The sequence below is a fragment of the Balaenoptera physalus genome (genome assembly GCF_965194825.1).
Source record: "Balaenoptera physalus genome assembly, chromosome: 9".
In the NCBI taxonomy this organism is placed as follows: Eukaryota; Metazoa; Chordata; class Mammalia; order Artiodactyla; family Balaenopteridae; genus Balaenoptera; species Balaenoptera physalus.
This window is the reverse complement of record NC_138888.1, coordinates 9,412,921-9,434,480: the sequence shown is the minus strand read 5'-3', so window position 1 is coordinate 9,434,480 and position 21,560 is coordinate 9,412,921. Positions and strand designations below refer to the sequence as shown.

At 41.0% G+C, this 21,560-nt stretch overlaps 1 protein-coding gene, 1 long non-coding RNA gene and 1 pseudogene across 12 annotated transcripts in view; 1 reads left to right on the top strand and 2 right to left on the bottom strand.

Annotated features, from left to right (window-relative positions):
* SYNJ2 (synaptojanin 2) overlaps window positions 1-9,267 on the top strand; it is a 99,500-nt gene extending 90,233 nt beyond the window's left edge. For 5 of the 10 annotated variants that reach the window (XM_082475541.1, XM_082475540.1, XM_082475543.1 and 2 more), the window contains 5 exons: window positions 1,120-1,254; window positions 3,089-3,201; window positions 4,306-4,414; window positions 5,980-6,131; window positions 7,690-9,267. In XM_082475541.1, the coding sequence (XP_082331667.1) occupies window positions 1,120-1,254; window positions 3,089-3,201; window positions 4,306-4,414; window positions 5,980-6,131; window positions 7,690-8,424 (1,244 nt within the window). In that variant the 3' untranslated portion in view covers window positions 8,425-9,267. Of the gene's footprint in view, window positions 1-1,119; window positions 1,255-3,088; window positions 3,202-4,305; window positions 4,415-5,979; window positions 6,132-6,612; window positions 6,763-7,689 lie in introns of all 10 variants that reach the window. The other 5 variants (XM_082475547.1, XM_082475546.1, XM_082475544.1 and 2 more) reach the window with 3 other exon arrangements.
* The window catches only part of LOC309667302, a 247,793-nt gene that overhangs the window by 84,622 nt on the left and 141,611 nt on the right, over window positions 1-21,560 (bottom strand). The window lies entirely within an intron of this gene.
* On the bottom strand, window positions 9,625-19,653 carry LOC309666703 (small ribosomal subunit protein eS6 pseudogene; annotated as a pseudogene). The gene has a single exon. The product of its transcript is annotated as a small ribosomal subunit protein eS6 pseudogene (transcript).

Genomic DNA, 21,560 nt, shown 5'->3' with positions numbered 1-21,560 from the left:
GGGGCTTTTAAACTTACAGGTTGCTGAGCCCCGTCATAGAGATGTGGGTTTGGCAGGTGTGGGCTGGGACCCTGGAAATCTGGCGACTCATGAAGCTCCGCAGGTGACTGGGAACGCGTATCCAGGTTTAGGGACTGGATTCATCGGGGAATCCAGGGGGTTCTGCACGTTGCACGTCCAGAGGGCTCCTGCCCTGGAGTGAAAGTGGCTGGAGGGATGTGCTCTTGAGACGAGAAGCAGTCCTCGTCTCCAGCGTGGCCATCATTCAGGCATCCTCTCAAGGGCTGGGCAGATGTGCCCCTTGGAATGAAGAATTAATAGAGCAGCATGGGGCTCTCACATGTGAGCAGCCTTGCCCCCTGGTGGACGTCAAGGGAACATCTCCTCAGAGCTATAGGGCGTTCAGGCACTCCCTTCAGAAGGAGAAATCCTGCCTGCCCTCAACAGAACGCCAGAGACACACGAGGCTGAGTTATTGGATTTGAGGGACGGGGTGTATGAGCCAAAATAAAATGAATCAGAGTGTGTTGTAGTGTGGGAGAGAAGACCTACAATCGTCCTGAATTTAAATGTAATAAATGTACATGTAATAAAACCGAAGCCGTCACCTCCCCACACCCCTCTTAGCCTTAGAAGGATTTTGCAGGGTGAGTCAGGATGGCGAATGCTTGGGCAGTAGCTGGCATGGGCTGTAGGAGCTGGGGCTTGAATGAGCGGGGACGCTCCATTCTGGACCTTGGCAAGGGATTGGCAGGCTGCCCTGCTGGCAGAGAAGTGAAAATATTCTCAAGTCCAAAACTCTTGTCCTGTTTCAGAATGAGGTATTAAGAATGAGGGGCTCTGGTTTTCAACTGTCTACTCTGTGTGGAAGTCTTGTGGATTATTTCAGAAGGAAGCATGCCTACACTTTAAAATATTTCAGTGTCTCTCGTGTCTGGACAGCACACCTTGTCCACGGTTCACTGAATGTTCCAAGCAGGCATTGGGTACCCTCCCCCCGTCCCCCAGGCCAGCAGAGAGGGACCCTGAAGCTGTCCTGTGGGAGGAGTTCCCGCCACTGCCGGGTCCCTGCAGACCTGAGTCTGACTCATCTGACTCTCGCCCCGCCATGTCCTCCAGATGATGCTGACCTGCTCGACTTAAAGCAGGAGCTCGAAGCAGTTGGGGACTTCCGCCACCGCTCTCCAAGCCGGTCTCTGTCGGTTCCCAACAGGCCTCGGCCACCTCACCCACCGCAGAGACCCCCCCCTCCAAGTAAGACTTCGCTTGCTTTCCGCTCACCACGATGCCTGCTGGGAATAATTGCGTACTTCCTGCTACTGCACAAGCGGCTCTAAATCTAGCCTTTGAGTTTCCACAGTGCTTTTTTTCCCCTCCTCGGGCTCCTTTTTGTCTTAAATCCATGGCAAGTTTGATATCAGAGATAGCTGTGTTTCTCACGGCAAATCCCATGAGTCCTTTATAAAGCTGTTCTTCGTCCTCCCGTAGCTGTGCTTTTGCTTTAAGCTGCTTTTAGTTTGAAACCTTATGGGATGGAAAATTGGGGCCACAGACAAGCTAGGGACATTTTGAGCTCCTTCCTCCCCCACCCCCCATGGCTTCTTTCCACGTCTTCTCTCCTGGACTGCTGCCCACCCTCTCTCTGCATATGAGGACTCGAGTAAGCCCAGGTGCTCTGACCCATAAGGTGACCACACGCCCACCTCTAACCAGGAGCCTTGCTGTCTGTCAGCCCGAGCCTGCTGAGAACAGCACTTCCTAGCCCGGGTCTCAGGATAGCACTTTTCTTCCTGGCTCCTCAAAAAAAGCAGTGCTTTGTCGGTGAGACATTCCTTAGCAATCTGAAATAAAGTCATGCCATGCTTTTGATCAGTTTCTATTTACCTCCACTGTTCACTTCTCCCTCTCCCCCGCCCCTCCAGTGTGACGGTAAACATTTTTCTAAGACTATAGTTTCAGAATTGGGTTCATCTTGGCTTACATCACAATAGTAATCAATGGCAAGCCAGAAACACATGACTTGTTAAGCGTATTTTTTTACTTTTCTGAGTTGATACTCAGAAAAGAAAATATTAAATAAATAAAAAACAAATTTATGTCCTATATTATTGTAGAGATTTACAAAGAGATAAATATAAACAATAAAAGTTTTAAATTTCACCTACCTAGAGATAATAGTTGTTAACCAAAAGATTTCCATCCTTTTTCCAATTAGATATATCTATATCTACACACAATTTTTAAAACTAAATTTATTTATTTATTTATTTCTGGCTGTGTTGGGTCTTAGTTGCTGCGCACAGGCTTTCTCTAGTTGTGGCAAGCAGGGGCTATTCTTTGTTGCGGTGCGCGGGCTTCTCATTGCAGTGGCTTCTCTTTGTGGCGGAGCACGGGTTCTAGGCGCACGGGCTCAGTAGTTGTGGCTCGCGAGCTCTAGAGCGCAGGCTCAGTAGTTGTGGCGCACAGGCTTCGTTGCTGTGCGGCATGTGGGGTCTTCCGGAGCAGGGCTCGAACCCATGTCCCCTGCGTTGGCAGGCAGACTCTCAAGCACTGCACCACCAGGGAAGTCCTCTATACACAATTTTTCATTTTTTTTTTTTTTTTTTTTACAAAATTAGTGTCCATTTTGTTTGGTCATTTGTGTTTCATCTAATATCTCTGTATTAATTGTTGTTCTAAAACATGATTTGTTAATGGCTGCAGGTATTATTTAATCTAACTTATTCCCCTGCTTTGGGATTTTTTTTGTTAGATTTTGCCTACAAAGTATTTTAAAAATTTGGTCCTAATAACAGTAGTGTATTTTAAACCACTTAAAAATGATTGATCAGAGTTTATATCAGATTTAACTCCCCCAGGATGTTAGATTAAAATTTTCATTCAAACAGTGCTTCTCCAGAGAATCTACATTAATAAGCCCAAGTTATTAGAGAATCACAAGAGAAACTCAGTAGCGCCTCTGAATCCCCAAAGGCCATGGATGTACTCAGACCCTAACTGTGACCTTGCTCTCAGCTGGCTGGGAATTTGCATCGAAGCAGCTACGACTTCACTGAGATTGAGACTCTGCCCTCCTTGGTCTTTACAGCTGGTTTAATGGTGAAAAAGTCAGCCTCGGATGTGTCCATCTCCTCTGGCACCCACGGGCAGTATTCGATTTTGCAGACAGCAAAACTTCTGCCAGGAGCACCTCAGCAAGCAGTGAGTTCTCTGTATTCAGATCATAGCGAAATGGGTCAGCATTTCAAACCCAAGAGATTTGCCCCGCGGTTCATCCTCAGCCCCTAACATCATGCAGGATCACCTCTTTTCAGTGAATATATACATGTCTGTCTCTTTAACCCTCTGCCTGTCCACCATTCATCCCCAAACCCCATAACTTAGTACCAGGCCCTTTATAGGGTTTTTTAATGGTCGTACAGAGCGTGAGAGAGAAAATCACGTTTGATGAAAACTCCCAAGTGCCCCTTCAGGGAGGGACTGTTGGTTTCCAGACCCACCTGCTTCTCTCCCTTCCGATGCTTGCCTTTGACCTTGGTGTATAGAGCAGGGGCTGATAGAAGGGGAAATAAGAGAAGTTCAGATCAGTTGTCTTGAGAGAAGAGGCTAAAAAGAGATCTAATGGGCCTAAGTAACGCAGTAGGGACATTAGTAATCATAACAGTCGTGTAGGGTTTTAGAGGCGGGGAGTTCCAGAGGATGGCTGTGAGATCTAAAGAAGACGGTAGGTGAAGGTCAATGGACTAGAGGTGAAGGAGGGGGGCTGGGTGGAAGCTAACGTGTCCCAGGAGAGTGTGGAGAGCTGGTCTCAGCGGGAGTAGGCGGTTGACTCGACCTCAGTGGTTTGTAGTAATGAAAGCAGGTTCCCAGAGGTCTCAGTTAAGAGGCAGGAAAGCGAAGAGGTAAAAGAGCACTTTTGAGAAAACATCTGGAAAAGTGTTTTAATGACTCCGCTGGACCGTGGAAGGAGTGGCTTCTCACTAAGCTTTCTGGCTTTTACCTGGTTATTGAAATAAAGATAGAGGATGGTTTGTTCACATGGCAAAATCCTGGAATCGTCCAGTTTAGGAGACGAGGGTCGTCTAAACATTATTGTGTTCCCCCCACGCTTGATATGTGAGTGCTGGGTTGGGGGAAGAGGCTTGAGGGATGCAGTTTGGGTTGGAGTTGTGTTTTGATCACCGTCTGAAGGAGCTCTGTCAACTTCACGCTCCTGTACAGATCGGTAGGCAGAGAACTCACCAGGTGAGGCTGTTTCCTACCTGCGCTAATATGCTTTTTTTTTTTCCTGATTTTGTCCTCAAGCCCAAAGCTAGGACTGGGATAAGTAAGCCTTATAACGTCAAGCAGATCAAAACTACCAACGCTCAGGAGGCAGAAGCAGCGATCCGATGTCTCCTGGAAGCCAGAGGAGGTGGGTGTTCCCCTGGGGCTCTCCTGCCAATTCTGCTTTTCTTTTCATCCGGGGCCTAGAAGAGGAAAACACTCTTTTTTCTGGAGGCAGTATTCAGTGAAAGTCCCCTTTAGCAACATTTTATAAAATTCAGCTACTAAGACTTATTGTCCATTTAAAACTGTATATTTAAAATTCAGTAAGTATGTTAAAATAATCCCAAGATTATTAAGCAGCGCTTAAGGGAGAGACTGAAATAAACACGAGTTTTAGAAGAGGCACTAACTCATTCTGCTGGCTCTGTAAAAAGAGGTAGGTAGGCAGGCGTCCTCTTTCAGGCAAAACATGTATTTTTTTAAATCGCCAGCAATTGTAGAATCTTTACCGTCAGGCAGGGGCCTCTTCTCTGCCATACTGCCTGTTAATTTTTTGTTGCTGTTACTTCATCTAGCCCGGGTTAACCATGTTTTAACTTGGAATCTCCTCTGTGCATTCAAAATCACTGGTTACTAACATTTTTTGGGTTTTTGTTGCGATTTTATACTAGAATCTCTTTTGAAGAGGGGAAATTATGCCCTCTGAAAAGCCAGATGCAGTTACAGTTGCCTGATTTGCTTTTAGTCCAGGTATTTAATTTATTTGGAATTCCCAGACAACATTTAAGGAGGGCATGGATTAAGAGGCTGAGAAACACTGTTTGTAGGATCACACCATGGTTTCTTTTTTATTAAAAAAAATAACTCAAGTTGTATGGATGTAACAACCCAAGTGTCCATCAACTGATGAATGGATAAAATGGGGTATATCCATACCATGGAATATTATTCAGCCATAAAAAGAATGAAGTACTAACACATGCTATATCATGGTGAATCATGAAAATAGTGTGCTAAGTGAAAGAAACCAAACACAAAAGGCCTTGTATTGTGTGATTCCATTTATGTGCAGTGTCCAGAATAGTCAAATCTATACAGAGAGAAAGTTATAGTGGTTTCCAGGGGCTGGAGAGAGGAGGGTGTGGGGAGTGACTGCTACCCACAGTAGCATGGGAATGTGTGGGGTTTCTTTTTGGGGTGATGGAAGATATTCCGGTGATTAGATAGTGGTGATAGTTGTACAACTTTGTGACTACACTAATAACCACCAAATTATGTCCTCAAAAAGCGTAGATTTTACGGTATGTGAATTACATTGCAGTAAAGCTTTTTTTTTTTTAAGTCTATAGATGCAGAGGTTTGAGGTTTGAAATCTACCCAGGGTCCCAACTTAACATTTTCTTGGTCATGGGCCCTGCTGAGATTTTGAGTTTTGCATCATCTACCCTGAGAAACATAGGGACACGTTAAACTTTGCACGTGATGTCAGGGCCTCACTGATCCTCCCCTCCAGAGACCCTAGATCACCATCCCTGTTGAGAAGGTGAGAATGAGAAGCTGGGGGCCAAACCCAGCTGGTGGGTCCTGACAACCTTCAAAGATGGATTTTTAGATAGCAGAGAAATACATGGCATTAGCAAATTATCCGTAGAATAAGGATAATTCGATGCCTCGTCCTTTATACTTTAGCTGTGCACTTGTATGTTTCAGGCGCCCCAGGAGAAGCCCTAAATGCCACAGCCTTGAGGGACCAGGGACCTTCCAAACCAGAGCCCACAGCGGGGGTGGCCCCACTCCTGCCCCGTCGGCCCGCACCCAGAGTTCCTGCCATCAAGAAGCCAGCCTTGAGGAGGACAGGAAAGGTAAGAAGCTGGTTGCACAAGCCTCTTGCTCCTGGGTTGCTCAAGTGTCTTGTTGGATAAGAATCACGTCTCCGATGGGTCTGGTCTCTTTATACATGTTCACGAATCCCAGACACAGCCCCATCCTTGAGGAAAATGCCCAGCCATCGCTTTCTTCTTCGCATCCCTGCTGCTTCTTGGCTCAAGCTGAGCAGAAACATTGGGAATTTCTCACCAAGACAGGAACAGCTTGGCGGTATCACGCTGCCCAAATGTTCCATTTCAGTTCCCAAACCGAACCACCGTGGGATGCTTTATTCCAAGTGTCCCAATGATTCCCATTTGTGTGTGGTCTGTGTCCTATGCCCACGGTTTGACTTGTACAGATTTTTATTTGCATTAGAAAAACAATCACCGGTTCCTGGATTGGCCATGTTGACAAGCGCTTGTGCGGCCCCGGACCCTGGAGGCTCGACAGCTTTTCTTGCCACTTTTCTTGCAGATTGTTTTTTGCTCTCGCTCTCAAGCTTCTCAGCCTTGCTTGCTGCTTCAAAGACATGAGTTTGTCAGGACAGTAGCAGCCCAAAGACTGGCGCCTCTAGAGACATCTGGACCTTCCGTTTGAGCTCAGTGTGCTAGTCACGGACACCTGGTAATCCCTTGGCTGGCCATTACAGAATGGCTGCTTTTCCCCCTGTAGAAAGCATGAGCGTGGTTTGGGCGCGTGGTTCTTACAGAGCCTGCTTTGTGTTTTCTGGGTTGCTCGCTGCCCCACGTCTGCACATTCATCTGCCTATTTTCCATGCCTCCTTACACAACAGACCTCTTTCCTCCTCTTCTCTATTCTCGCTTTGTCTTCAAAGCCAGGGGCAGAAATGGATTCAGTTTCCCCACCCACTGCACAGGAGCTGCAGTAAAAGGCTGTCGGAGAAAGGGTTGTTTTTGCAGCTAGTTTTCTAAAGAACCAGTGGAAATACTGAAATGCGGACGCTTAAGCTACCGTAAGCCGTGTGTGTACAAAAGCTTCCTCTGGCCTCATGCAGTTGTTTTCTTTGTGATCCTTTTGAATCAGAACCAAGGAAGTGAAGTTCCTGTATGAAATTTTCCATTCTTCTATATTTAAATATCAAAGATTCAAGGAGCAAGTATACCCATTAGTCCTTCTATTAGCTTAATGCCGTGACATAAGCTACTTCACCTTAGTGTGGTACAGACTGAATTATCAAAGCTGCGGCCTCGAAGAAAAGTTTTCAGGGGAGGTTCGCTGTTAATAAAGGAAGAGCATCACCCCGTTTCCTAGGTAACAGAAACTTGTTTCAGGTTATTCACGGGGGTCCTGGTTTGAAAGCTCCCACTCATATTTCATCGGACCTGCTGGTCCTCCTCGATACGTGTGTTTCTCCCATGCTCTTTCCTGCCTGGTCACACTCCCGCATCCCAGACATTCTCAAATCCTGAATTTGCTAGAATGTCCGCTTGTCCCCTCCTCTGTTCGCCTGTGGACAGCGTCTGCGTGCTCTGATTCCCAGCTCCCCGGGGCGGGCTGCTTATTGACGCTCTCTGTCGTGCCTTTTCTTAGCCCGCGTCACCGGAAGAACAGTTTGGGCATCAGGCCGTCCATTTTACAATCGGGCCCCCGGAGACGAGCCTTGACACCCCTCCTCTAGCGACAGTCCCTCCCGTTCCCAAACCGAGAACACTTCAGCCTGGGAAAGGTGCCGCCGCCTCCGGGAAGCCAGCGCCGGACGAGGCCCCGACCGCGGCCGCCCCGCCCCCTCCGGAGGCCCCGCCCCTCGTGCCCCAGGTGCCCCCGCGGAGGAAGAAGTCGGCGCCGGCGGACTTGCACCTGCAGGGGCTGCAGAGCAGCTGCCAGCTTCTCCAGGGGCCACCCTGCAACAGCCCCAGCAGCGACTGTCCCCCCGCACCCCTGCCTGCTGGGGGCGCGCTCTTCCCCCAGCCGGCTTTCCTTGGCCCTTCATCACCTGCAAGCCCTGAGGCCGATGGCGCCAAGGACACGAAGTCAGAGGCCGCCCCCCTCCTCGGCGATTATCAGGATTATCAGGATCCCTTCTGGAGCCTTCTCCACCACCGTAACCTGTTGAATACCTCCTGGCTTCCCAAGAGCCCTGACCCCCTGGACTCGGGGAACAGGAACCCCGGAAGAGCACACGCAGCCCCCCAGCAAGTCAGTGCCTCACCTGCCCAGGAGCCGCCACTGGAGCACAGACAAAACGACTTCGGTCCCTGGGTGACAACCAGTGACAAGGACAAGAGGACGGTGCTGCAGGTGTTTGACCCACTGGCGAAAACATGACTGGGAAACTCCGACAGCAGCTCTCCCACAGGATGTGTGCCTCTCCCCCTGGCCTCACCTTAACAGGGGAAGGCCCATTGGTCTCAGCTCCCCAGTTGGAAGAGACATCTAGTTAAAGGCACACTGAAAAAACATTGATACTCTTGTGTAGTTTACAAAAATTGTGTCCCTTATTCAGTAAGATTATTATTCAGCCACCAAAATATGTTTTATTCCAGACTTGTGCATGTTAAGTTTCCTCTCAGGGTGTGAGAAACCTCCGGGTAGATTCAGTATACGGATTTTAGGAAAGAGAATCTAGCCGATAATGCCCAAGAAGTTCCCTCCCATTGAATTTTAAACGGTTGTTCAAGTTATGTTTGTATGTGGTGAGTTTTTTTTTTAATATTGTTTGTATTTTACAGATTTGGAATAACTTTTTGGTGACCCACCTGAAGGTTGATGCATAATGTAAGGATTCCACTAAAAGGTGGTTGGGACCATTAAGAGCTGTACCTGGCCGCTGACACCAGGTTAAAAAAGATATCAGAGTAGGAAGCAGCAAATAGGTCAACCAAAAGATTAGACTGTACATTCCTGGGAGCCCTTGTGTTTATTTATGTACATGTATATTAGCCGTGATTATGTGTGTGTCCTGGGGGAGATGGTGTCATTCCCTGCTTTGGTTCCGGAGCATATACCATTAGCTTCACCTGAGCTCCAACTGCCTAAGTCTCCTGTACCATGTCTTGGACTTTGCATGTCCCGTAAATTGCTACAGTCCTGAGCTCTGGTGTGCTACCAGTTTTTACACACTCTCTATTCCCTATTAAATAAAACCTCATGGCTTTCTTTTTCTCCTTATATTCCATATTCAGAAAAAGCACAAAATGTGAAAACTCACACTGGTACGTACAAGTACTGATTTTCATTATTATAATTTGAAGAATATTTGTTTTAGTCTGGTCTACCTAGCTGTGGCTTCAGGAAGGAGAGTACCACATGTCCCCATATATAAGAAACCTCAGGATATTGTGAGCTAGCTTATCTACATTTTTATTAGGTTTTTTTTTTTTTCCTGTACATTTCCAACACCACTTCTTACCTAGTCAGTTTTTAAAAAAGACATCACCATACTGCTTTACATTTTTAAAAGAATGTTATAAGGCCTAGAACTCATTTGGAGCAGATATCATAATTTTGCCGATAAGAAATTTACTGGCAAAATCTCAGTGTGCCACATACCATGTTTAGGAGTCTTTCATGTCATAGAATCATACAGCAATGGTTCTGTGTTATCCCTAATGTGACCAGGGAATTCCTGTACTCAAAGCTAATGGTTAGGATGGCAGGCTCCTTTTACTGATCAGACCTCTGGGATTTCAGAATTAACTCTCATTGCCACTATCAAGATACATTACAGATTATACAAAAACAAAACTGTATCTCATTTCATCTGAAAACTAATAAAAGAAAAAGATATTAGTGACCCATAGAGAGAAATAGATAATACGAGTAGTTAACCAGTAGTAAAAGATGGTGTTTTTAGCCTTAGCTGATTGGGACACCTTCTCTAGCACTTACATGCTTTATATCATTTTTACCTCTCTGAGAAATGCAAGAAGTAAACAACGTGATCCTTGAAAGCGTTAGGAGGAGAAAGGAAGCAAGATGGCTAAGAGGCTCTGGAAAGGTAAATCATTTACCAGGATTTGTGTCACTTCTAAAGGGCATGGTTGGGAATGGAATCGAAGATTTCTTAAGCACTCTTTTCTCCATAACCTCTTTTCCTACTAAAAAGGAGGTGAATTTGAAGGCATATCTATGTAACAGTGAGTCAGAAAAGCAGGGGGCAAGTAAGCACCACAAAAGTTGCTTCCAGTGCTTAATTTTCAGGTTTCTTCTTTGTTCCAGATAGCAAATAGCCAATAAATGGTACAGAGAACAGAATTTCATTTAAGATAGGTGTTCATCACACAAATAGTTCTTAAGAATCTGACAGTAAGTATTAACACACAGAACTGTATTGAGGCAGGTCACAGGAAAAATTACAAGTAGTTTAACATTAAGAAATGAATATTATTTGCTCACGGCTGTTCAGATTTAATGAATAACAGACTGGATTTTGAGTTGATAATATGTAAGGTTCTTGTACTAACGTTCACTTTTTTTAAAAAAAAAGGACAATTGGAATTGCCTTATTTTTTAAATCAGTGCTTAACAGTGGGTATCTTTCCTAGGTTAGCAGTAGAGTTGGTTGAATAATCTCGACAATGAGCAGCTGCCATCCTGGGGATTTCATTCTGTGGTTTTTATTTTTAATCTTTCTTTGATGTTCCCACACCAGCCTTTTTATTGTGACCTTGCAGTTTATTTCATTACTGTTCTGTAAGGTGTTACAGTTCACCACAGTATTCTAGGCACAGACTTTACAATTCAGCATTGTCTCCCTGACCCCAGTTAGATTCTCTTTTTACAGTATAATCTTCCCAGACTTCTTGCCAATTTAAAAAAATTTGTTCCAGTAAATTATTGAAACAAGGACATCTGCCCAAGAAAGTCCTGTAAAAGTTTAAAGTTGTCGAAGTTCACGACACTTAAAATTCTCCTGACCTGTGTGTAAGCAAGGTAACGTATTAAAACATTTGCTTTATAATGAAGTAATTCTATTAGAAAGGACTGCAGAAATTACTTATTGGATCTTACTGGATGACTAGCAATGAATAAAAACCCTAATGTTTATTTGAAGTGATAATTTGTACTGAAATTGTAAAAAAAAAAATACTTATTAAATGTTTTATCTTTTTTTTTTAATGTGGCTTATTTCTTTTCAGATATGAAGAGAACCTTGGGATATCTTCCTTGGCTAGCCTTTTATTCTGGATGAAATGTGATTACTAGTTATTCCTCTGAGTTTTTGGTTTTGTTTCTTTTTTCAACCATCAAATTAAGTTGAAGCAACATAAAAGTAATAATTTGGTTCAGAATTTATGAGTTGAAGGCTGCTAGCAGGGACCACAGCCATAACATATATAATAACTTTATGCTGTAATGTTGAGAGATGCTGGGATTCATTTTCTATAGGGTCTTATAGCAAACTTAGACTGCTGGGGTGGCTTGAGTACATTACTTCATAGAAGACTGGAGAAAGGAGTAAACAATCTTCCAGTTCTGTCTAGGTTTGTTCTTAGCTAATTAATAGACAAAATTCAGGTCATAAATGTTCTCTGATGCCTTTCAGGAATAAGAATATACTGACAATCTCAACATCGTAAAGATGCTGAGTCCTTCCTGACCAGTAAGGACTATACTGAATTCATTTAATCTGAGTGCCTGGGACTTGGATGGGGAAGAAGGAAACGGCTGGTTACAGTACCTTCCTTTCCCAAGGTCGTGGATTGAAACTCATTCTCATACAAGGCAAACTGTTTGCAGTTATATAATCAGCTCTATCTCCATGAGGTAGGAGAGTACAAATGAGAGAGTGATTAATTGTGAACAGAGGGCCAGGGGAGATTTGAGAGAAGAGGATTAAGAATATGACATGTAGCAAAGTGGATTTATGTACATGGACAGAATGAGCCGATGGGAAAGAATTTCAGGGCACCTTAAATGACAGTTTAGGATTTTATTTTTAGGATTTTTATCTGTTTATGTAGATAATAGAAGTAGTAGGTGGCAAAAATACCTAAATAAATCTGAGTGTTAGCGTGCTTAAGACTACAGGCTTTGCCTGGGCTAACAGCAGTATTTCAGAGCACCTGGAACATCATTTATAAATGGTGTGAGGTAGGGGGTCCAACATCCTCCTCAGTGATAGTTATACTATACCATTTATTAAATAACAAACCATTGCTCTCTCTTTCTTAATTGGGTTTCTCAAGGTGTTACCCAGGTTTTTTTTGACATTTTCAAATAACAACATTGGTATTTGTATATCCTTTCAATTGTTTATTTTTATTTTGTTATGTCGGTTTTTAAAACATTTTTCATTAACTTCAACTTATCTTTAATTTGCATCCTTTTCTACTTTTTGTTTAGTTTTGTTAGTTTCCTAATTTCTTAGTTAAAGCTAGCACTGGGTTTCATTATTTTTAGTCCTGCTTAACAATAAAGACATTTAAAGTTATATATTTTCCCCTGATTGTAACTTTAACTGCACCCTACACATATTAGCATGAAATAGTCTCATTTCCATTAATCTCTAGACTGTAATTTGCTTTTAGTTTCTCTTTGATTCAAGGGAGACTGTGCAATTTTCCAATAGTTAAGAGTTTGTTTGGCATTTTTAAATTGTTTCCTCCTAATTTTATTGGATTATGACCTGAGAATATGGCCTAGATAAACATCTACTTTTTAAAATTTATTGAGGTTTGCTCCATGGTCAAGTGCAGGATTGAGTTTTCCAGTGATTTCATCAATACAAAATAAAAATGTTTTTTAGTTGTAGGGTAAAAAAGTGTGTGGTGTGTGACATACAATGTGTTTGTTCCACTGTCCCCCAATGGAACAGGTCTTTCTGGAAGGCACTTCTGTCAGGGGATGGGTGCAGGCTCTAGTTCTAACTGTAATACAGTGGCCTCCCATTGTTCTTAATGAGAATCCTTAGATTTTGTTGAATAAAAGGCTTCTCAATTTGTTGTAAGTCTTTTGATCAATCTCTAGACATTTTAATAATTGCCTTTGCTACCTTTGACTAGTTTAATAGATCTCTTTCTCTGGGGGAGAGGTTTCCTTAGCTGCTCACACTGCCATTACAGAGTCTGCTTTCTGGGCTCTCTGTTCTTGTGCCACTGGTCTACCTGTCAATCTGTGTCAATATCATGTTGTATTATTTATTTGATATCTGGTAAAACAAGCCCTTCTATTCTTGATCCTTAGCATTTTCATATAAAAATTTTGGAATCAATTCATCAAGTCCTATTTAAAAACTAAAACCTATTGGAATTTTTTACTGGGACTTCATGAAATAGAATGGACATCTTTACAGTATTGACCCTTCAATCTAAGAACATGGTATATTTCTCCACTTAAGTATTTCATTAATGTTTCTCAAAGTTTTTAACTTATAAAAATTTTCAAACATACATGAAATCAGAGTGAATAGTTTGAACTCTCATATATCCATCACCAGGATTTAATAGTAATTTAACATTTTGCTATATTTGGTTTATTTTTTTCCTTTGCTGAAATATTTTTAAAAATTCTGCTATCATGATATTTGACTCCTAAATACTTTCTTATCTCTAAATAACATTTTCTTTTATAACCTTAATACCATGGTTTTATCTAACAGTTAACAATAATTCTTACTTTAAAATTCATTTGCTATTTTTTGCTAGTATACTTAAATATAAAAGCTTTTTGTGTATTGACTGCATCAAACAACTTGCTTTTATATAAACTGTCATAAAAATCTAACAATTTACTGTATTTCAATATACCATCAATTATGAGATACACATTTACATGCTATTCTTTTTTTAAATTAATTTTTATTGGAGTATAGTTTTTTTACAATGTTGTGTTAGTTTCTGCTGCATAGCAAAGTGAATGAGTTATACATATACATATATCCACTCTTTTTTTGGATTCTTTTCCCACATAGGTCTTAAGAAAGTGCTATCGTCTGAATGTTTGTTTCCTCCCAAAACTCATATGCTGAAAACTTAACCCCTAAAGATGATAGTATTAGGAGGTGGAGCCTTTGGGACATTCTAAGTCATGAGAATAGAACCCTAACGAGTAGGATTAGTGTTCTTATAAAAGAGACCCCATGAGATCCCTCACCCCTTTCACCATGTGAGCACACAGTGAGAAGGTGCCAGCTGTGAAACAGGAAGAGGGCCCTCACCAGAACGTGACAATGCTGCTGTCTTGTTGTTGGACCTCCAGCCTCCAGAACTGTGAGAAATAAATGTTTATTGTTTATAAGCCACCCAGTCTGTGGTGTTTTGTTATAGCAGCCTGAACAGACTAAGCCAGAAGGCTTCCAACTTAACTATGACTCATCTATTGTGAGATGTAGCCCACCCACAGAGATGTTAAATGTATTTAATGTGTCTTTAAATTGATAAAATATGGGGTATGTGGATTCTTTGGATTTTCTTTGTAGACAGTTACCTGCAAATAATGAGTTTTGTTTCTTCCTTTCCCATCCTTGTAACTTTTATGTCTTTTTCTCGCCTTACAGAGCTGGCTAGGACATTTAGTACAACATTAAATAAAAACATTGGTAATAGGCGTTCTTGTGTTACTCTTCTTCTCTAAGGGAAAATGTTAATATTTTTGCCAGTAAGTATGATGTTTATTGTTTTTTGTTCTTTAGACACCCTTTATTATATTAAGGAAGTTCTCTTTCTGGATTACTAAATTTATCTTTTTCATGAATGGTGGTTAAATTTTATCAAAGACATTTTCTACGTGTACTGAAATGATTGATTTTTTTTCTCCTTTTGTTTGTTAATGTGGCGAATTACACTGATCAGTTCTCCAATGCTAAACAACCTTGCATTCTTGGTATAAATCCAACTTGGAAAGATTATCTTTTAAAATATTGCTGCACTTAGTTTGTCAATATTTTTTTTAGGATTTTTGCAACTATGTTATTAAGTGAGATTGGCCTGTAACTTTCTCTTTTTTGTGCTGACTTTGTATGGTTTAGGTATCAAAGTTACACTAACCTCAAGAGTTGGGCAGTACACTCTTCTCTATTAACTGAAAGAATATGATAACATTGAAATTATTTCCTCCTTAAATTTTTGGTAGTGTTCACCAGGAAAGTAAACTGTGTCTGTAGTTTTTATTTTGAACCTCTTGGTGCCCTCATGCTTCAGATGGTCTCTTATAAACAGCATATAATTGAGTGTTGTTTTCTTATCTAGCCTGGCATATTTATCTTCTAACTAGGGTATTTAGTCCATTACGTTTAATGTAATAATTGCTATATTTGGGCTTAAATTTAACATCCAATCTTACGCTTTCTCTTCTTACTATCTGTTTCTTGTTTCTTTCCCCGTCTTTTCATGCCTTCATTTGAATTTTTATCATTCCTCTTTTTGTCCTCTCCTAATTTGGAAGTCATTATACCCTATTTTTGTTGGTTACATTTTTATTGGTTATTTTAGAAATTACAACATGTATTATTAACATTATACTTTCAGAATTTAATCATTATTTTTACCTTCCTCCTGGATAATGTGATGACTTTGGAAAACTTTAACTCCATTTATACCATCCCAACTGTAGTTACTGTGTACTTTAATTTTACATATTTTAACACCTACTCAAGACATTATTATTGTTTTATACAATCAGTGTTCATTTATTTTATCCAAATAGTTGCCTCTTTTTTCACTCTACATTTCTTGAATCTCAGCACCTCTGGCTAGATCATTCATTTACCTTCTACCTGAAGTACATCCCTTAACATTTCCATTAATGAAGGTCTGCTGGTGGTATAGTTTTAATTTATATAAAATATCTATTTTATCTTAATATTTTAAATGACTTACTATTTTTACTGAATGTATTATTCTAGGGTGGGAGTGGTTTTTGGCAATATTGCAGGTGTCTTCTAGCTTCCATTGACTGATGACTTCTCAACAGTAGCAATCTTAACTGTTATTCCTTTACACTTTTTTTACTCTACTTTTAAGGTTTTCCTCGTGTTGGCTTTTCTGCAGTTTCACTATGCTGTGTGTAGATGTGAATTTATTTTTATTTGCTCTGCTTTGAATTAGTTGAACTTTTTGAATATGTGGATTGGTGCCTTTCATCAGTTCTGGAAACTTTTCAACCATTATCTCTTCAAATATTGCCTCTGGGACATGCTTTTTCTCTTCTCCTTTTGGTACTCAAATGAAACATAGAATTTGTTATTGTCTTACTTGCCAATATCCTTAGTCTTCTGTATTTTCCATCTTTTTTGTCTGTGTGCTGCGTTCTGGATAAATTTTTCTGACCTCTCTTCCAGTTCACTAATTATCTTTGGATGTAGCTAATCTAATTTCAGCCTTCTTTTGAGAAGCTATTTTTGGCACTTTCTAAAATCTAAGTCACTGAATATTTTCTTATTTCTGAAGATATTTCAACCTTGTATTCTTTTTTTGTTTTGTTTTTTTATTTTTATAAATTTATTTATTTATTTATTTATTTTTGGCTCTGTTGGGTCTTCGTTGCTGCGCGCGGGCTTTCTCTAGTTGCAGCGAGCGGGGGCTGTTCTTCGTTGTGGTGCGCGGGCTTCTCATTGCGGTGGCTTCTCTTGTTGCGGAGCACAGGCTCTAGGCGCACGGGCTTCAGTAGCTGTGGCTCGCGGACTCTAGAGCACAGGCTCAGTAGTTGTGGCGCACAGGCTTAGTTGCTCTGCGGCATGTGGGATCTTCCCAGACCAGGGCTGGAACCCGTATCCCCTGCATTGGCAGGCGGATTCTTAACCACTGTGCCACCAGGGAAGTCCCTTTTTGTCAGTTTTTAAAGTTAATGTTTGTAACTTTCTGTGACTATATTGCAATGCACATGCATAGATTTTAAAAGAAAACCTGGGTTTAACCTTAACTCTCACTAGCTTTGAGACTTTGGGCCAGTTTTATGAATTTTTTTTTAATGCTTGGTTTTCCTATCTCTAAAATATGGCTAATAAATCTACCTTGTATTCTTATATAAAGCAACACTTGGTGCATAAGTACTCAAAATGTGTTCACTGAATTACAGTTCTATTTCATCACTAGGATGAGGAACCAATTAGGAGGGTATTACAGTCCAGGCCAAATGTGAAAATCTGAACTGGAGTCTGGGCAGTAGAAATGGAAAAGGATTCTGGGACCTTTGGAGTAGAGTGGACAGCATTTGGTAATTAATCATATGTGGGGAGAAGTCAAAACTACTGAAAAAGGTCCTACTTGAATGAAATGTAATGAATTACCTGAAATAGAAACAGGAGAAATGGACTTGAGGGAGAATAAACAGAATAAAATTCTTAGAAGCTTTCACTGTGCTAAATTTTTTTAATTAAAATTTTAAAAATTTAGCTTCATTGAGGTATATAAAACTAAGACATTTAAAGTGTACATTGTGATGATTTGATATACGTATATATTGTGGAAGAATACTTCCCACTAGTTAACTAACACATCAATCACCTCACACATTTTTTCTTTTCTTTAACTTTTTTGATAAGAACATTTAAGTTTTATACTCCACTAATTTCAATTATACAATAGAATATAGTGTTATCAACAATAGCCACCATTTCACCATGTTTTACATTAGATCCTCAGACCTTATTCAACTTTAAAGTTTTGTACCCTTTTATGAACCTCTCCCCATTTCCCATCCCGCCCCTCACCCAGGCCCTGGCAACCACTCTTTCTGTTTCTATGTGTTTGACTTTTTTTTTTTTTTTTCCAGATTCCACATATAAGTGATAATATGCAGTATTTGTCTTTCTCTGTCTGGCTTATTTCACTTAGCACAATGCTCTCAAGGTCCAACCATGTTGCAAATGGCAGGGTTTCCTTCTTTCTCATGGCTGAATAATATTCCACTGTATGTATATACTACACCTTCTTTATCCCTTCATCCATTGATGGACACTTAGGTTCCATACCTTGGCTATTGTGAATAATGTAGCAATGAACATGGGAGTGCAGATATCTGTTCAGTATCCTGTTTGCATTTCCTTTGGATATATGCCCAGAAGTGGAATTGCTGAATCGTATGGTAGTTCTTTTTTAATTTTTTGAGGAACCTCCATACTGTTTTCCATAGTGGCTGCAACAATTTACATTCCCACCAACAGTGTGCAGGGTTCCCTTTTCTCTGCATCCTTACCAACACTTCATATCCTTTGTCTTTTTGATGATTACCATTCTAACAGATGTATTGGGGTATCTCATTGTGGTTTTGATTTGCATTTGCTTGATGATTAGTGATGTTAAGCACTTTTTCATGTACCTGTTGGCCACTGTATATCTTGTTTGGAAAAATATTCAGTTCCTCTGCCCATTTTTAAATCATATTGTTTGATTTTTGCTATTGAGTTGAATGAGTTCTTTATATTTTTAAAATATTAACCCCTTATCAAATATAAGATTTGCAATTATTTTCTCCCATTCTGTAGGTTGCCTTTTCATTTTGTTGATGGTTCCTTTTGCTGTGCAGAAGCTTTTTAGTTTGATGTAGTCCTACTTGCTTATTTTTGTTTTTGTTGCCTTTGTTTTTACGGTCAAATCTAAAAAATCATTGCCAAGACTGGTGTCAAGGGGCTTACCTTTGTTCCCTTCTAGGAGTTTTATGGTTTCCAGTCTTAAGTTCAAGTCTTTAATCCATTTTTAGTTGATTTTTATGTATGGTGTAAGATAGTGGTCCAGTTTTATTCTTTTGCATGTGGCTGTCCAGTTTTCCCAACCATCCTTTTCCCACTGTGTATTCTTGGCTCCTTTGCCATAAATTAATTGACCATATGTGCATGAGTTTGTTTCTGTGCTCTATATTCTGTTCCATTGATCTATTGTCTGTTTTTATGCCAAACCACCGTGTTTTGATTACTATAGCTTTGAAATGTAGTTTGAAATCAGGAAGAGTGATGCCTCCAGCTTTTTCTTTTTCAAAATTGCTATGGCTATTCAGGGTCTTTTGTGGTTCCATACAATTTTTTTCTGATGTCTGATCTTGTTACTCTTAGAACATTGCATTTTTGACTGGACTCAAGACTTAAAGGTCAAAACTCTCAGAGACATCAGCCTCCATCTCTTGGCAATCTGTTCCTGGCGTTTTGCTTTGGCTTCCTTCATTCTCTTGGCCAAAGGCATAGCATATTCTGCAGCCTCTTCCTTATTTTCCTTAGTACACCGTTTCCTCAGAGCAATACACCAATGTGTGTGTTGCACAACATGTGGAGTAACAAGACACTGAATCTTGGGTGCTTTGGTCCCAGGTTTCTCACCTTCTTTGTTTAAGGGCTTTCTCTCAACATATGGGCAAACGCTATCGTCTTTAGAGAGACTGAAAAGTTTCTGGATTCCACCAACTCTTTTGGGCCCCAGGTGACAAGGCACAGTAGTATTAATGAGTCCAGGAATATCCTTCTCCCCATTTGTTTATGATGACCAAATTGAGAACACTCAGATTGACAACTGCAGTGCAACCCTGTACAGATCTGTGCTTTCTTTCTCCAGTCCTCCTTGATCTGTAATAGGAATGCCTCTTACTTAGTAGCAGGCAGACATGGCCATGGGTCAATGTATGACGGGGTTACATCCTGATAAATCCATCGTGAATTAAAAATATTGTAATTTGAAAATGCATTTAAAACACGTAACCTGCTGAAAATCATAGCTTAGCCTAGCCTACCTTATATGTGCTCACAACACCTACATTAGCCTACAGTTGGGCAAAATCATCTAACACAAAGCCTATGTTATAATAAAGTGTTGAATATCTCATGTAATTTATGGAATACTGGAAGTGAAAAACAGAATGATTGTATGGGTACAGAACGGTTTTAAGTGTATCAGTTGTTTACCCTAGTGATCATGTGGCTCATAAGAGAGTATCCGTACCATATATTGGTAGCCCAGGAAAAGATCAAAATTTGAAGTACGGTTTCTACTGAATGCACACCACTTTTGCACCATCATAAAATCAAAAAATCATTAAGTTGAACCATTGTAAGTTGGGGACCATCTATATTTACATTTACGAGTGAGATTTATGCTTTCATATGTTTTCCTGTTACTAAATAGTGTCCTTTCATTTCAGCATGAAGAAGTCCCTTTAACATTCCTTGTTAAGTCTGGTCTGGTAGTGATGAACTCCTTCAGCTTTTGCTTGTCTGAAAAACTCCATCCCTTCTTCCGCTCTGAAGAACAGTTTTGCCAGGTAGAGTATTCTTGGTTTCTTTCAGCACTTGTAATATATTGTGTCACTCCTCTCTGGCCTGCAAAAGTTCTGCAGAATATCTGCTGGTAGTCTTATGGGGTCCTCTTGTACGTAACAAGTTGTTTTTCTCTTGCTGCTTTTAAGATTCTCTCCTTGTTTTGACCGTTTAATTATAATGTGTCTCAGTGTGGGGCTCTTTTTTTTTTTGACCCTGCCGTGCGGCTTGTGGGATCTTAGTTCCCTGACCAGGGATCAAACCTGTGCCCCATGCAGTGGCAGCACGGAGTCTTAACCACTAGACTGCCAGGGAATTCCCTGGGGCTTTGTTTTTTTGTTCTTCTAAAAATTTTTATTGGAGTATAGTTGATTTACAATGTTGTGTTAGTTTCCAGTGTACAGCAAAGTTTGTGGGGCTCTTTGAATTCATCTTATTTGGAACCCTTTGGGATTCCTGCTAAGGAAAGATTTTTACCCTTTATTTCTTTGAATAAGCTTTCTGACCCTTTTTTCTCTCTTCTCCTTCTGGAACCTCTATAATGCAAGTATCAAGTCTGCTTGATGGTATCCCATAGGTCCCTTAAGCTGTCTTCACTCTTTTTCATTCTTTTTTTTTTTTTTGTCCTCTGGATGCATTCCACTGCCCTTTTTTTGTGTTTGCTGATCCTTTCTTCCCCATGATCTGGTCTGCCATTGAACCCCTCTATTACATTTTTTAGTTCAGTATTCTTCAGCTCTGTGATTTCTGATTGATTCTTTCTTATATTTTCTATGTTTTGGCTGAAATTCTCACATTATTCATGCATTACTCTCCTGACCATGGTGAGCATCTTTATGACCATTATTTGGAACTTATTTATCTCCATTTCATTAAGGTCTGTTTTTGGAGTTTCATCTTATTCTTTTGTTTGCAACATATTCCTCTGTTTCTTCATTTTCCTTGACTCTCTGTATTGTCTTCTGTGCATTAGATAAAATAGCCACCTCTCCCAGTCTTTTTGTTTTGGGGGGGGGTCTTCATTACATGCAGGCTTTCTCTAGTTGTGGTGAGTGGGGGCTACTCCTCGTTGCAGTGCACGGGCTTCTCATTGCACTGGCTTCTCTTGTTGTGGAGCACGGGCTCTAGGCGCGCAGGCTTCAGTAGTTGCAGCATATGGGCTTCAGTAGTTGCGGCATGTGGGCTCTAGGGCGCATGGGCTTCAGTAGTTGTGGCACACGGGCCCTAGAGCACGTGGGCTCTAGGGCGCGGGCTCAGTAGTTGCGGCACACAGACCCAGTAG